Raw genomic sequence first — 13,811 nt, forward strand, 5'->3', positions numbered from 1 at the left:
GCGTATACACGTGCGTAAGTCAACTCTTTTTTCATCCATCAAAGAATATAAAACAATAGTGCGCTCGTCCATTATTTACTATCGTGTCCTAAAAATTTAATTTCCTCATTTTTCGGAAAATTTCTCCTGAAAGCCAAGTTCCATGAAACATAAGTCAGGGATGCCCTTACAGGCGCGCTTTGTTTACTGCCACCTTCGAGAATAGTAATTTCGCGAAGTTTTTTTTTAGCGACTCGACTGAATCAAGAGACGCAGCGAGAGCGAAAGGCGTCAGAGAAAATAAATAAGAAAGTGATCGTCAGCGTCATCTCGCGGGAGGAACCGGAGCGACGATATTTCGGAGTCTCGACTGCAGCTCCTCCGTAAGAACACATTGAGCACGCAGCAGAGAGTGTATAGTAGATAGCGTGCACTATAGGTATGCGTCTATATTCGTCGCTACAATAGTGTGATAGTGGAGTACGCGATGCGCACAGTTTTCGCAAACTACTCATTCGTAAAGCGTGTTCTAGACAAAGACGGAAAGAGTCTGGAACGGAGTCATTGTAGAACATGACAAGGTAAACTTGCCTCTCCAAGCCTCGCTACTACTCGTCTTTTCGGGGGACTGTTTTAATATACGACGAGAGGCTACTTTCAGTTCTTCACATGCCTTAGTTTACGAAAAGGAGACAGGAGCTCGAGGAGAAGATGTTTTTTTTTTAAAGCCAGAGGCTTACTCCCGCCATTGGCAATGGCACTACTCGGCTCGGGTAAATACAAGATCTTGTCATGGCTTTTATCATCTTTGCATACCTATATACTATTGCTGCTCGTTTCTCTGTGTTTTTACCTTTAGCCAGCTTCGTTAGGTTTTTTACTTTGGGGTTACCTTTTCGCAATATTTCGCGTATCATACCTTATTTGTTGTTTCAGTAAAATCTGTGATCTATGGATGTACACACGCATATACAATATACGCGCGTGTGTGTATATAGTACCATAATAACTTTATTCTTCACGTCCATCAGACATTTTTGATCACACCGTATTGTGGAAAAAAAAAACCTCACAGTGGTATATATATTGTAAAGTCGTGTATAAAACCGTATGTTGTAGAAAAGGATCCGGAGCCAGACTAAAAAATGTTGAAGTATGCATGCAAATGTTGTTGAGTTTACTGTCTTTATGATACATAAGCTATGTTGCATTGTTATGATAAAAAAAGAATAAACAAAGTTCTGCTCAAAAGTTTATCATATAACCAGTTCTACAGAAAAGAACTTCTGAATGCGTAAGTTCATCAAAGATCTCCTTGGCTTACCAATTAGAATGTGAAACAAAAATACGATGGGTCTGTGTATGCTTTTATGTTTTTTTGGTTATGAGAACTGGAGCTCAGGCTTTGCAAAGTGCTTTCATATTTATGAGTTCATTTGGAAAATATTATAGACTGTTGATTTAATAGTCTCAAAGAGTAACAATTTTGTTTATCAAGTTCTCCAAATCGTAAATAATTTATAAGAACTATGTCTTCCCGTACATGCACTCATCATCGGTGAACACAGGGTTGAAAAACAAAAAAAAATACATTAACTTAAGTCACGCATTCTCTGAAATATCTATTGCACTAAAAGGTTAACAATATTTGTTACAAAAATATAACTCAGTGCATCCTTACAATCCCAAGCACAATCCTCACAATTCTACATGGTTTTAATAACTAATACAGTCAAAAAGTAAACTTAACAATGTTTAATCAAAATCTGCATTGGTTTAGGTATGATATATTTATTTAAGGAACTTTGCAAGTTTTCAGGAAGGTGTTACTAACTTTGATTATTAATAAAAAGGTTTATAAAAAATGGCATACCAAAAAGTTACTGTGTGTTTGATAAATAAGAAAATCAACTGGCACATTTGTAATATTGGTTTTGGGAAATAATAAACAACTTTGAAAATGATAAAAGTACGTAGTTGTCAGTGTACAGTTTATGCTACAGCATGGCAATGTTTGTATGTTTTATTTGTATGAGAGTAGTTGTTAAAAGTTTTTTGTGTGAATTCTTGGTGTTGCTTGTACATTTGTCATTATCAAAATCATTATTTATGCGTACATCCGCTAGGTAGCAATGATTTCAAAACGTGCAAGGGTAGTAGCTAAAGATGTCTACCTTGGACTAACCTAACTCAAGCGTTCAATGAACTTTGATTGATTTTGAGTGCAAAATCATAAATCAGGTGACAGGTGTGAATGAATTAGCTTTTGCTCTGATACATAGCAAACTCATAACCATCTAATACACATACAGCATATTCTTATTTTTCAAAATTTTTCTTCAATTCCTAATCTGCGTGGGTGTTACTGATATTGTTGCTATTATAAAAATTTGATATTTGTGAGTAATTTATTATTTCTATAATAAATAGAATAGTTTCATCGCATAATCTAATATCTGAGAATATGAAAACTCATAGAGTATCGTCTTTAAAATATTTAGAAATATGAGAGCAATTGAGACAGCTTGATTTGCTAGGTAAACAAAGAAATTTGGAAAATAATAAATAGTAGATTTTATTTTGACAATATCAACAATGCAATGGTGCTAAATGCTTTCTTCAGTCAGATTTAATGTAGTAATTATGTAAAAACTTTTAAATCTTGTGACCGACAATTATCTATTTAAAATATAATCATGAATATATTTTTATTGATTGGGTCCAAGATAATGAAATTATATCTATTTATAACATTAGTATAATATAATTTATTATAATTGCAATTTTTTTTAAACAAAGAAGATATTTATCACTTTCCGTATGTGTCTGTTATAAGATTTGAATGTACTAGTGAAAATGTATATACACTTTTGCGATTAACTTTGTGGTTAGGTTGTAAGTATGCACAATCGGACTAATCATACTCGTCAGAAAGTTAGATTGATTACAAAAATTCTACATCAAATGCAAAGAAAATAAAATTCAGTTTTTAACAAAATACATTAAATGTGCATACAAAGAGATGGTCAATACTTTTTTAAATCTTAGTAAACTATCTTTAGTGAATATATTGTCTGAAAAGAACAGGAAGGTAATGTGAATAATTGCAAAGATATGTCTAAATTTTTATGCCCATTAATGAAAGTGTTATTGCTGGTGTGAACGCATGGATCACAAAATCTTATAGTAGCTCACCATCATTCGCATTAGATCTAACAAAGCTTATTTATTTTATAATACTTTTTTTACTGCAAAATTTTTTACTGTTTCATCATTTTATTTGTATAAACATAACGAAATTTTTTGTCATACGTGAAAAAGTTATTTAGTTCTAACGGGACATCAAATACCGACCGTAGATTTCTACCGTAACACACGCATTTGTTTCTCGTTTTAATCAAAAAGCAATCGACATAACATAAAAATCACACAGTACTCGCAATTCATTGTAAGCCTCTCGGTGTGCGTGTGTATATATATATATATATATATATATATATATATATATATATATATATATATATATATATACACAAAATACACTTACGATCGATCGTTGAACTTTTTCACGAGCTTTGATTGACTAAAACTTCGAGATCACTCGGTAAATTGTTTAAAGAAAACAGATTTTCTGCAAAATACGAACAAGTATAAAATGGAGACTATTTTTTTGCAAATTACTTGTATTTTTACGGTACATTCATCAATTATCAATGATAAAGTATGAATCAACGATTGATACGAAATTAACCATCTCGAGAAAAAACGTAAAGACACTTATCGTTACGGTTACAAGAGATATGTTTGATTATGTTTATTATCCGATTTTTGTACTCGTGTCTTATTAAAGTTTCAAATGATTTTTTTGATCATGTTGCAGGAAGATATAGCAAAAGAGAACATAGAATACTAAGCACGCATTTAAGGAGTTTAAGATCGTAGTTTAACAAGAGGATGCTTGGCAGTTGCATCTATGAACATAATTTGGCATTGGGTGAGGGATCGACGAAAGTCACAACCCAAAATTTGTCTTTGATTCACAAGACATTTGACGTCACTCAACCTGTTGTTGAAGCCCAGAAGATAAGGTATGCCTAAATTTGTCGTCGTCATTCGTTACGAAAAACTATATACAGCTCACTTTTTCGTAAACGCCCGAAATAGTAAACAAATGATGGGATTGATAATTATTTTATTTTATGATGTGCCATCCCACATTTCGTTATTTTATTACTAATTTCATTACGAATTTTATAGAAAAACTCGCTAAGCATTATACATTATGCAAATGCGTGCGTAAAACACGATTTTACGCACGAGTACCAATCGACGACGTGTATGCCTAACTAACGTTGGAATTTCTCACGATTTCAGAAATCTGCAGCAGAAATATAATGTTAAATGCGGATCCAGAAAAATATGGGAGCAACTACCAGGAGTGTAGCTATCCCGATACGCTAGCTCACAATCCATCTTCGAGAGAAATGGAGGATTCGGTACTACGACCTCCTGTCGCTAAGAAGACCATCTCCGATCCGGCTGTGAGCGCGAAAAAATTACCGAAGAAGCGCAAGTTCATACCATCGGAACTTGACGAGCTAGAAAACATCAACAATAGCTATGGAAGTTCAATTATTACAAATCCAAACCCTGAGCCCACAGTCATGGTGTCATCCATTCCGATGCCAGAGCCAATACAAAAGCCACCTGCTAAGACGAATGAAGTCTACCAGGTAAAACGTTTACCATTGACAGCTCATTTTTCATGATTTCGTGATATTGTTTTCGGTAATTTAAACAACGTCGTTTTCGTTTGTTACAGTTACTTACAAATCCTGTCGTCACGCCTCCGCAAAAAACTGCTGTTGATTATTCTTTAAGAGAAGAAGATTTTCATCAAAAAACTTACAACCATCAGCCAGCTACTTCCATTATACCTACAATTACAGTAAATATCGACTTGAATGAATGGAAGGGTCATCGAATTTTGGCATCGCGTAATAATCAGTACTATCCGGGAGTTATTAAAAATGCCGTTGATGAAGACTTATTTATCATGTTGGATTCGGAACCAGAGATATATAAATTTAGTAATATTCTGTCTAGCAGAAAATTTGATGTTATAAGTGATGCAAGCCCCTCGTCTACGCAAATAACCGTGGACACGAAAGTGTGTTTTCGACGTCCAAATGCCATGAACCTGAGTCAATCGGAAACCGCGTCCAATGTGTTTTATATTGGAACAATAAGTAGGATTCTATTGAAGCCTACACGATTTGTTGTAGAAATGTTAACGAAAAATGAAAATTATATTGTTAAAAGAGCTGATCTAAGGCTTATTCGACCTCCTTGGTGGGACGAGATCGAAGAAACGTTTGAAGATCAGAAGAGTTTAAGTTTTGAATCTAATGGTAACAAGCTTTCATATTCGATTATATATTATTGTAGCTTTACTAAGTAATGTAGGATAATTTAAGTACTTTCACCATGGTATACACTATCAGAACGTATTTTGCATCTTCATATCTTGTTTTCAGAAAATACTTCCATGTGCAATAATTTGGAATCGTCTAATCCTTTAATCCAATCAAACAAATCGTCGCAAATTAGTCACGTTTCCGGTGACAAAGTTAAATGTTATTATCGAACCACTGGAACCAGTCCGTTTATGCCGCTTATGAGCGGTATCCAATCTACTTCTAATCTTGTATCTAATAGTGCCGATCCTCCGTATGATGACTTTGAAAGCGAAGATGACTTAGACAAAGAAGACATAGCTTTCACGCTTGATGGAGGTGAGATCAATAGGTCTATTTACGTTTATGATACAATATAGAAATTACGTATATATTTCAATAAATAATTTTTTTAAATCGCAGACGTGAAATTGTCTGGAAGTAGTAAACGTAGCAGCATGCAAAGTCGTGGTAGTACAAGCAGCCTTATTGAGCAACGTAGTATAACACCACGTTCACAGGCAGCTACCCCCAGGTAAGAAATTTAGTATAATTTCAAAGTAAAAGAGAAAATCTAACAAAACAAAATCATCAAAATCGGTTTCATGATAACCACTCATTTAATTCCAGATCTCAGGCAGCTACTCCGCATAAATATAAAAAAGGAGATGTTGTCGTCACACCTAGTGGTATACGTAAGAAGTTTAATGGTAAACAATGGCGACGTTTATGTAGTAAAGATCCATGTACTAAAGAGAGTCAGCGGCGTGGATTTTGTTCTCGACATCTGAGCTTAAAAGGATCGGGTCTTCGAGGACCAAGCGGTAACTTCTCTGGTAAAATTGACTGTGAAGACACATCGCGTGATTCGGATACATCTCCAAATTATGCGGAAAGACGAGTAGCCGGTCGTTTTGATCAAGATGAAACTGAAGCCGCGAATATGTTAGGTATGTATTTCAGGTATTCATACAGAGATTTTTTCCAATTATTCCTCGGGTTATTTATTAACGATATTTTATATTTTAGTATCTCTTGGAAGTTCAAGGTCTGCAACGCCTGCTTTTTCATCTCCCACTGGTCAGGCGTCTATAAGTCCGTGTGTAAATAATTCGCCAGTGCAAGCTCTTGGACTAAATCAAAATAACGTATTCATGCCAATATCAAATCCTGAAAAGAATATGACATCTTTAGTATCGCCAAATATAAGTAAATGGAAACAATCTCCGACTCAAACTAATTATTTGGTTCAATACAATGATCAACCAGTAATTAAACCAGAACCGAATCGGATGATTTTTCCATCGAAGCCGTCACCGCCAATTATAAACTCAGTCACTACTAGTATTGGTACTAGCGTGATAAGGATTTCCCCGGTTGGCGGGAGAACGACCAATAATCATCAAAACATAAGTCTTTGGCCGGAAAGAAACAATGCCATATTTAAACATACAATAGCTTGTTCTTCTGCTCAAGAAAATGTTATGATTCTTCAGGACGTATTAACATCAACGCCGAATCGTTCTATCAATTCTGATTTAAACGATTCACATACACTAAACAGATCTCAATCGCCAATAATATCTACATTTCAAGACCATAGAATGAACCATGAAGACGTTATAGTAGATTCTAGTGATAACATACATCCATATACAGGCCATGTTAACAAGCCTTCTATGAACGTTGTTAATCAACGTTTGCAAGCGAATTTCTTGGTAATAAAAAATGGCCCAGATATATCTGCACAAAATAAAGTAAATCAAGAAGATGTTATAACACCTCAAACTACGGATAATATTAATTCGTTTCAACCAAGGATATATCACGTTGATAATCAACACGAACAATCTTGTTCTCCAAATCCTGTACAGATAAAATCTATAAATATATGTGATCAATTATCGCAACATGAAACTAACCCTCAACAGGTAATTTTTTCGATTTTCAAAATGCCTTACGCAGTATGTCACGTAGTTGTGATATAACTTTAAATTTTTCAGGAAAGTAAACATGGTGTTTCTGAAGAATCTCATCGAAATCCATCGCCTTTAAGTGTAGTAGTGTCAACTATATCATCAAATAAAATTTCTACATCAAATAGTATTTTTCAACAAGTTATAGTTCAGCCTGCAGGTGTGCCGTCTTTCAATCCAAAAGGACTTATTATAACGGATGAAAACAAAGAAAGAGATAACATGCAAAGTCAGTATACTTTATTTAATTTATTTTATATTAACAGTGATGACTTAAAATAGTTATCCCAATGAATACATAATGATCAATTCTATTTGACAGGTTATTCTTGGTCTAGAAGTACGCCAGAAAAAACAATTTCTTTACCACCATCTACTCTAAGTCCTCCATTAAGTGCTCCTCCGGTGTCCATAGCTCTTAATAAAAAAATAAAAGAAAACCACGTGCCAGAACCTCTAATCCAGCAAGAAGAAGAAGAAGATGATGATGTTTTTGAAGCTGAAGGCTCCTTAGCTACCACAAATGAAGCCAATGCGACGAAAAGGCGGTGTCATTCGCTTAGTGCGTTACAATCGAAGGATCTTCAAAGTCCAACTAAGGTATAATTTTATACTAGAAAATATAATCAGTGAAATGTACCAATTATAATTTTGTTCTTTATTCTTGCAGATAAAAGATAGAATACGACGACCAATGAATGCTTTTATGATATTCTCCAAGAGGCATAGAGGTGTTGTCCACCAACGACATCCCAATCAAGATAACAGAACAGTTTCGAAGATTCTCGGCGAGTGGTGGTATGCTTTAGGACCAGAAGAAAAACAAAAATACCATGACTTGGCTTCAGAAGTAAAGGAAGCTCATTTTAAGGCTCATCCAGATTGGAAATGGTGCAGTAAGGATAGACGGAAATCTTCTACAAGCCTAAAAATAAATGAAATGCGTGGTAAACTGAACAGTACCGGAGAAGAACTTGAAATGGGTGCACCAGATGATGTTCCCTTGACTTCAAAAGTATTAGACGAATGTATTAGCACAAAAAGCATCGTTGCAGATGACAACAAATCTATGGAAGTAAGTTTTTGAAAAATTTCTCAAAACGCGTAAACATGTCTTCAAATATTTTGATAAAATTTCAAAGCAACGATTGCGGAATAATTGTAAACAACGTCTAATTTAATTCGTTTTTAGGTGACAAAAAGTCATTCTCAAAGCTTACAAGAGCTTTCAAAAGATGTTGACCAAACAGAGCCTTCTCTTAGTCGAGATGAAGAAAAAGGTCATTTAGATAATAGTCAAATAGTTATATGTGAAGATAATTCATGTAAAGAAAGTTTAAAGTGTAAACATAACTTACAAATAGATGTTGATAATGAAAGTCATGAAGATTGTCGTAAATGTTTTACATCATCCAACAGTCGTACTTCTATGAAAAAAGAAGAAGTAACTTGTCGGCCAAAACCAATTAAAGGTAATTGAACTTTCCAATAAAATTTCATAAATTTGATCGATAAATTAGTTTAAATAATCGCACTACTTTTAGCTCGATTAGCGACCGAGGATGAAGAAGCTCTTAAATATTCACAAAGTACAAGTTTAAAATGTGGGAACATAACAGTTTTATCTGCTAGCTATCCATATTCGAGTCCAGTAAATCCTACAGGTGTATCAGGGTTTCAGCCAACTGGTGGAGCTTTCATTACTATGCCGATTTCTCCGAAAATAGTCCAACAAGAACCAGTTAGCAATTGTGAAAAACAATCAACATGTCAGCATACTATAAATAATTGTAATTGTCGAGTAGGTGATAAGAAAATTCTTCCTTCTACATTTACTACAGATTCTCTGGCGAAATCTAATATATCTACACAAGCTACGCATTATTTACGGGAAGAAAATACTGCTATGTGCAGTAAACAGAAGCCGAAATTTATGTTGACTGTTCTAGAAGATCCAGCTAGTAGTGTAAGCAACATTCATCAAAGTCAATCATATCAAACAGTTAATTCTAACATTCATTGTGTTGGGCAAATTTCGGATGGTAAAGTGAAATATTAAATTAAAAATTATGCTTTTAAGTCAAATAATTAGCTTCCATTTAAAGCTTGATTCTCTTTTTTTCAGGTACAAAGAAAAAAGTTGATTTCTTGCAAGTACCTTCCAAAAATAATGTTAAACCTAATACTGTTATTGTTAATCAATCCTTGCATGTTTTGGAAAATAATCATAATTTTTCAAATTATCGCACAATATGCCACACTTCTCCTCCAGAAGATACGAAAAAATCATTCAACCCTTCACCCAATGTAACTTCCTTATATGGTAAGCAGTTCAAATACATTTTTTAAATGATTTATCTGACATGATGGTCACTTATATTCATAAGATTCAGCAAGACTAGTTGATAACCAATAACTGTGTTATTTTTTCTAAAGGTACTGTTAGTTTTAATGAACAAAACAAAACTTCCGAGGACAAAAATGTATTACCAGAATTGAGTTACAGTAACGCAACTTATAATCAGAATTTTGAGAAAGCAAAGACGAAAAAAGATAGTGCTCTTGGTACGCAAAACGATTCATTAGATTCCGCCAATGAAAATAACAAAGGCGTCTTCACGCTGGCACCTACACCAGCACAATTAGGAAAAGCTCCGTTACAAAAGAGACAATCATCAGGTGACTAAACATTTCTTTAAAAATTCCAAAATTGTTTTTTCTTTATACTAAAATTTGTCATCTTGTATGTTGATTTTGCGATAGCAGTGCCTTCTTCAACTGTTTCGAGAGATACAAATTCCGCAAATTCGTCTCAAAATTCTGATAGTGATATGTCGTCATGTATAACACATTCAGATTTACAGGAAAAACAAACCTCTGTAGGTGATGCTCTGGTGTCACCTACCAATTCTGGTAAAAAAATGTCTTTCTTCAAGAAAACTGTAGAAGATGGCATGGATAAGTAAGTAAATTTTATTACAGATTTGCGTGTCATCTTATGTAGCGAAAGTATATGTTTAGCGTATCTGGTTATTCTTGCAAATCAGTAATACAACAATTTTTACAGAGTTCTCGAACAAGTAAACTTCCGACAAAAATTCTCATCTTTACCCGAGTTTAAGCCAGAAGGTATAAATAGTCCTAGTGCAATAAGTTTAAATATTACGACGTCAACAAGTAATTCCACGAATCAACAAAATTATCGAAGGAATCCGTTATTAACTCCGATTCGATTTTCAGGTAATAGGTTTCAAAGAAAATGATACATTTTCTGTAAATTTAAAGCTTGCTTCTTTGCTATTTTTGAAAAAATATTGGAAGATATATTATCACAAATTAGCCTATATTTGTTCATAATGATGTATTGCCATTTTTTTTAGTTCATAATAAAGAAGAGTCCGACAGCTCAGTGTCTATTACTCCAAACACAACGTCGAGTATCAAACTCACGGGAAACACGTTTTTCGGACCTGACTTTAATATCGAGGAGTATCAGGCCCATCCTGACTTAGTAATAAACGACAGTGAGAATTCACCTCATACTCCGAAAACACCCAGCAGTGCCGTTATTAATGTTGGAAAAGAAACTGAGCGCGGTCATCGAAAAGTACTGGAACAGCGAAGGCAACTTGTCATGCAATTATTTCAAGAGCATGGATACTTTCCATCGACCCAAGCAACATCAGCATTTCAAGCTAAGCATACAGATGTATTTCCAACTAAGACGACTTTACAGCTGAAAATTCGCGAGGTTCGTCAAAAGTTGAAAGCTAATTCTACACCAATCAGTGCTAATAATCTGATTAGTCCACAACCTGTTTGTGAAGGGACTTCCAATAATAATAATAGTAAGTACAAAACTTCATTTGATATTTTATAGAATCTTATAATTTAGTTGAACGGTTGAGTCTGAGTTGAAATTCTACTTGAACACGATCTTAAAATGTCTCTTATTTAACAAATAATGAATATCATTTTATTTTTCAAATTCTTTTACATTATTAATTGCGTACTATTCCATTTTTTACAATTGTTCACGCCTAGAAGAAGATTTTTATTATGAGGCTGCTTAACGGTTCTTGCCTCCTTTGAATAATTGATAATTATTTGAATAGAAGGAACCGGAGGTGGATTGCAGAAAGTAGAGGTATAAATAAATAATTATTTTTATTTTTTTTCCTCCCATCGTTCCAACACGTCTTGGTGCGTTTAGTCGCAAGTCAGCAACATTATAAGATTGAGCGCAAGCGACAAATAGATTCGTCTTTGCAGTAGAAAGGAAACATTATCCCTCTCTGTTAATGTCCTGTCGTCGACTGACAATCGGGGAATTAGTCAGAGAGAGCTGACTCCGAGTGTATACTCTTATCGATCCCGCGAATCGAGCTGCCAACTCATAGGGCGCGTGCGCATACGCACACACATCTCCATGACTCACATCCTATTACTCAGCTACCCCTAAATCGATACATCAATACTCAGTGATTGGATTTTATCAAGTAGCAGTGTTAGTAAAACGCGAGATTAGCCTAGCCCGATATCCATGAGGCCCTCCCGGACGGACGCACCCCGGGAGTTTTATTTCCCTGACACTCGCGGTATCTAGCGAACGCTTTTTCTTATTCGCCATTTGGGGAAGTCGCCGGATGCGAAAGAGAAGCGAAAGGACGCTAGAGAATAAATCAATAGGAATAATAAAATAAAAATGGTTGATCACTGTGTTTTAACAATTTGATTTCTGTTTTAGGTAATTCTCCCAATGTTTCATCAGCGATTGGTGTCTCATTCTCACCACCAATAAATACCAGTGGTAGCTAGCATCTAGAAATCGACTGTGATAATCGTTTACTACATATGTGTGCTGGGCAGCATGAATATGTAATCATAATGTAAAACGTGAAATTTTACTTTGTTGCCGCTCTAGCTCTTTTAAAGTGCTTCATTTCATTTATGATTAAATTACTGATAACGGAAATAATACAATTTGTTAATTGTGCATTATATCCTATTGTAGTAGTCGATGAAATTTATTAAATACTATTAAATTATAAATATATAATTAAAAATATATATATAGAATAGTGTATTTGGAAAATGTAAATTGTAAAAAGAATAGTTTCAGTCTATGATACAACATTGAAGAAAAGGAAAAAAATCAGTTATTTGTATTTATTTTCGTGAAACCATTTTATACAGACCTGTAAAGCATGATAATCATTAATTTAAGTAAATTTAACAATAATGCTATTGTTTTAGTTAATAACAACTATATTGTTGACTTTATTTACTTAATGCAATATATTCAAGACTACGATTTTTTTTTGTAACAATAAATTTAAAACATTCAGGTTACTTTATTGATCGCGTTTTATTAAAAGATTAGAATTAAGAACATCCTTACAATAGGTATTTAGCAATTGACTTTCAGCTTTTGCATATTTTGCATGGATGATAGATATCTTGTTCATATCCTTAATGAAAGAAGGGCATTGATTTCCAAAATATTCTTGCAGATTTTTTCCTCAGCCCTTCCTTGTTATATTTTTTTATTTGTTGCATAAAATCAGTAGGATGTAGATTATACTATAAAATCAATCAGTTAAGTAAAAAAGAAAATATTAATTTGAAAGAAACTATATGTATTCTGTGACAAAATTAATTAGATCAAAATCTGTTTCATAAAACTAAAATCAAAAATATCTGTCATTATAAATTTTACATTTTTCTGGGAACAGTTTTTATGATCACGCATTGATTATTATACAGTCCTTTAAGCGCGCTTTAGCTTCAGATGACATTTTTCATTTATAATATAGGTTTGCAAGCTTTTCTATATATTAAATTTTTTTCTTCACAAATTAAAGTATCATATCGTCAAAATCTCAGAGACGTTTAGTATGTAAGTTTCGATCATTATGACGCAAACTGAATAATAATTCCGAATGAATATTGCCAGTGTTGCGAGATAGTTTACACGACCTCTGAGATTTTCTCAAGCCGACCGAGAGTATGACCATATTTGGTGGCGTCCGTTCATTCCAGTCAAAGCGCTCGACCAGATATATATGCTTTCAAGAACATCAATGCTACACCTTATTCTCTCCCTATATCGCGATATATGTCATGAGATGTATAAGTATCAAAGTTTCCCTTCACTTTTTAATTTTTGTGTCCCACTTGTGGGACACAAAAATTAAAAAAAATAAATCGTTACTCTATCGATTTTCGCAGATTAGATAGCAACAATGATAGCGGTGCACTTTTGCATTCGCGCATAGACGTTATAGACACGTTGATGTGTGTATCGCATACACGCATATATACGTGCACAGCACTATAACGGGGGTGGAAGTACTTTATTAGGGCATGAGCGAGAGATGCTGGAAAGCCGAGCGTAGTG

The 13,811-nt window shown here is 34.1% G+C and overlaps 1 protein-coding gene across 8 annotated transcripts; it reads left to right on the forward strand.

Annotated features, from left to right (window-relative positions):
* Positions 1 to 344: 344 nt before the first annotated feature.
* LOC100123997 (putative transcription factor capicua) lies at positions 345 to 12,768 on the forward strand. 8 transcript variants are annotated; one of them, XR_001729230.3, is made up of 20 exons: positions 345 to 752; positions 3,860 to 4,067; positions 4,354 to 4,712; positions 4,802 to 5,390; positions 5,517 to 5,774; positions 5,859 to 5,970; positions 6,066 to 6,385; positions 6,465 to 7,366; positions 7,439 to 7,640; positions 7,734 to 8,011; positions 8,082 to 8,486; positions 8,604 to 8,883; positions 8,956 to 9,453; positions 9,537 to 9,734; positions 9,848 to 10,090; positions 10,175 to 10,373; positions 10,479 to 10,651; positions 10,792 to 11,259; positions 11,456 to 11,558; positions 12,159 to 12,768. XR_001729230.3 is itself a non-coding variant. In XM_032600240.1 (20 exons), the coding sequence occupies exons 4-20, from the start codon at positions 4,374 to 4,376 to the stop codon at positions 12,227 to 12,229; spliced, it is 5,535 nt and encodes a 1,844-aa protein (XP_032456131.1). In that variant the 5' UTR covers positions 365 to 752; positions 1,799 to 1,948; positions 3,860 to 4,067; positions 4,354 to 4,373; the 3' UTR covers positions 12,230 to 12,768. The 8 variants fall into 8 exon arrangements, 7 of the variants coding, with proteins under 7 accessions (XP_008207430.1, XP_001607793.2, XP_032456131.1 ...); XM_032600240.1 differs by lacking the exon at positions 11,456 to 11,558 and adding an exon at positions 1,799 to 1,948 and having other exon boundaries at positions 365 to 752; XM_032600239.1 differs by lacking the exon at positions 11,456 to 11,558 and adding an exon at positions 1,792 to 1,948 and having other exon boundaries at positions 376 to 752.
* Positions 12,769 to 13,811: the final 1,043 nt, after the last annotated feature.

This window comes from Nasonia vitripennis, chromosome 5 (genome assembly GCF_009193385.2).
Source record: "Nasonia vitripennis strain AsymCx chromosome 5, Nvit_psr_1.1, whole genome shotgun sequence".
Taxonomy (NCBI): Eukaryota; Metazoa; Arthropoda; class Insecta; order Hymenoptera; family Pteromalidae; genus Nasonia; species Nasonia vitripennis.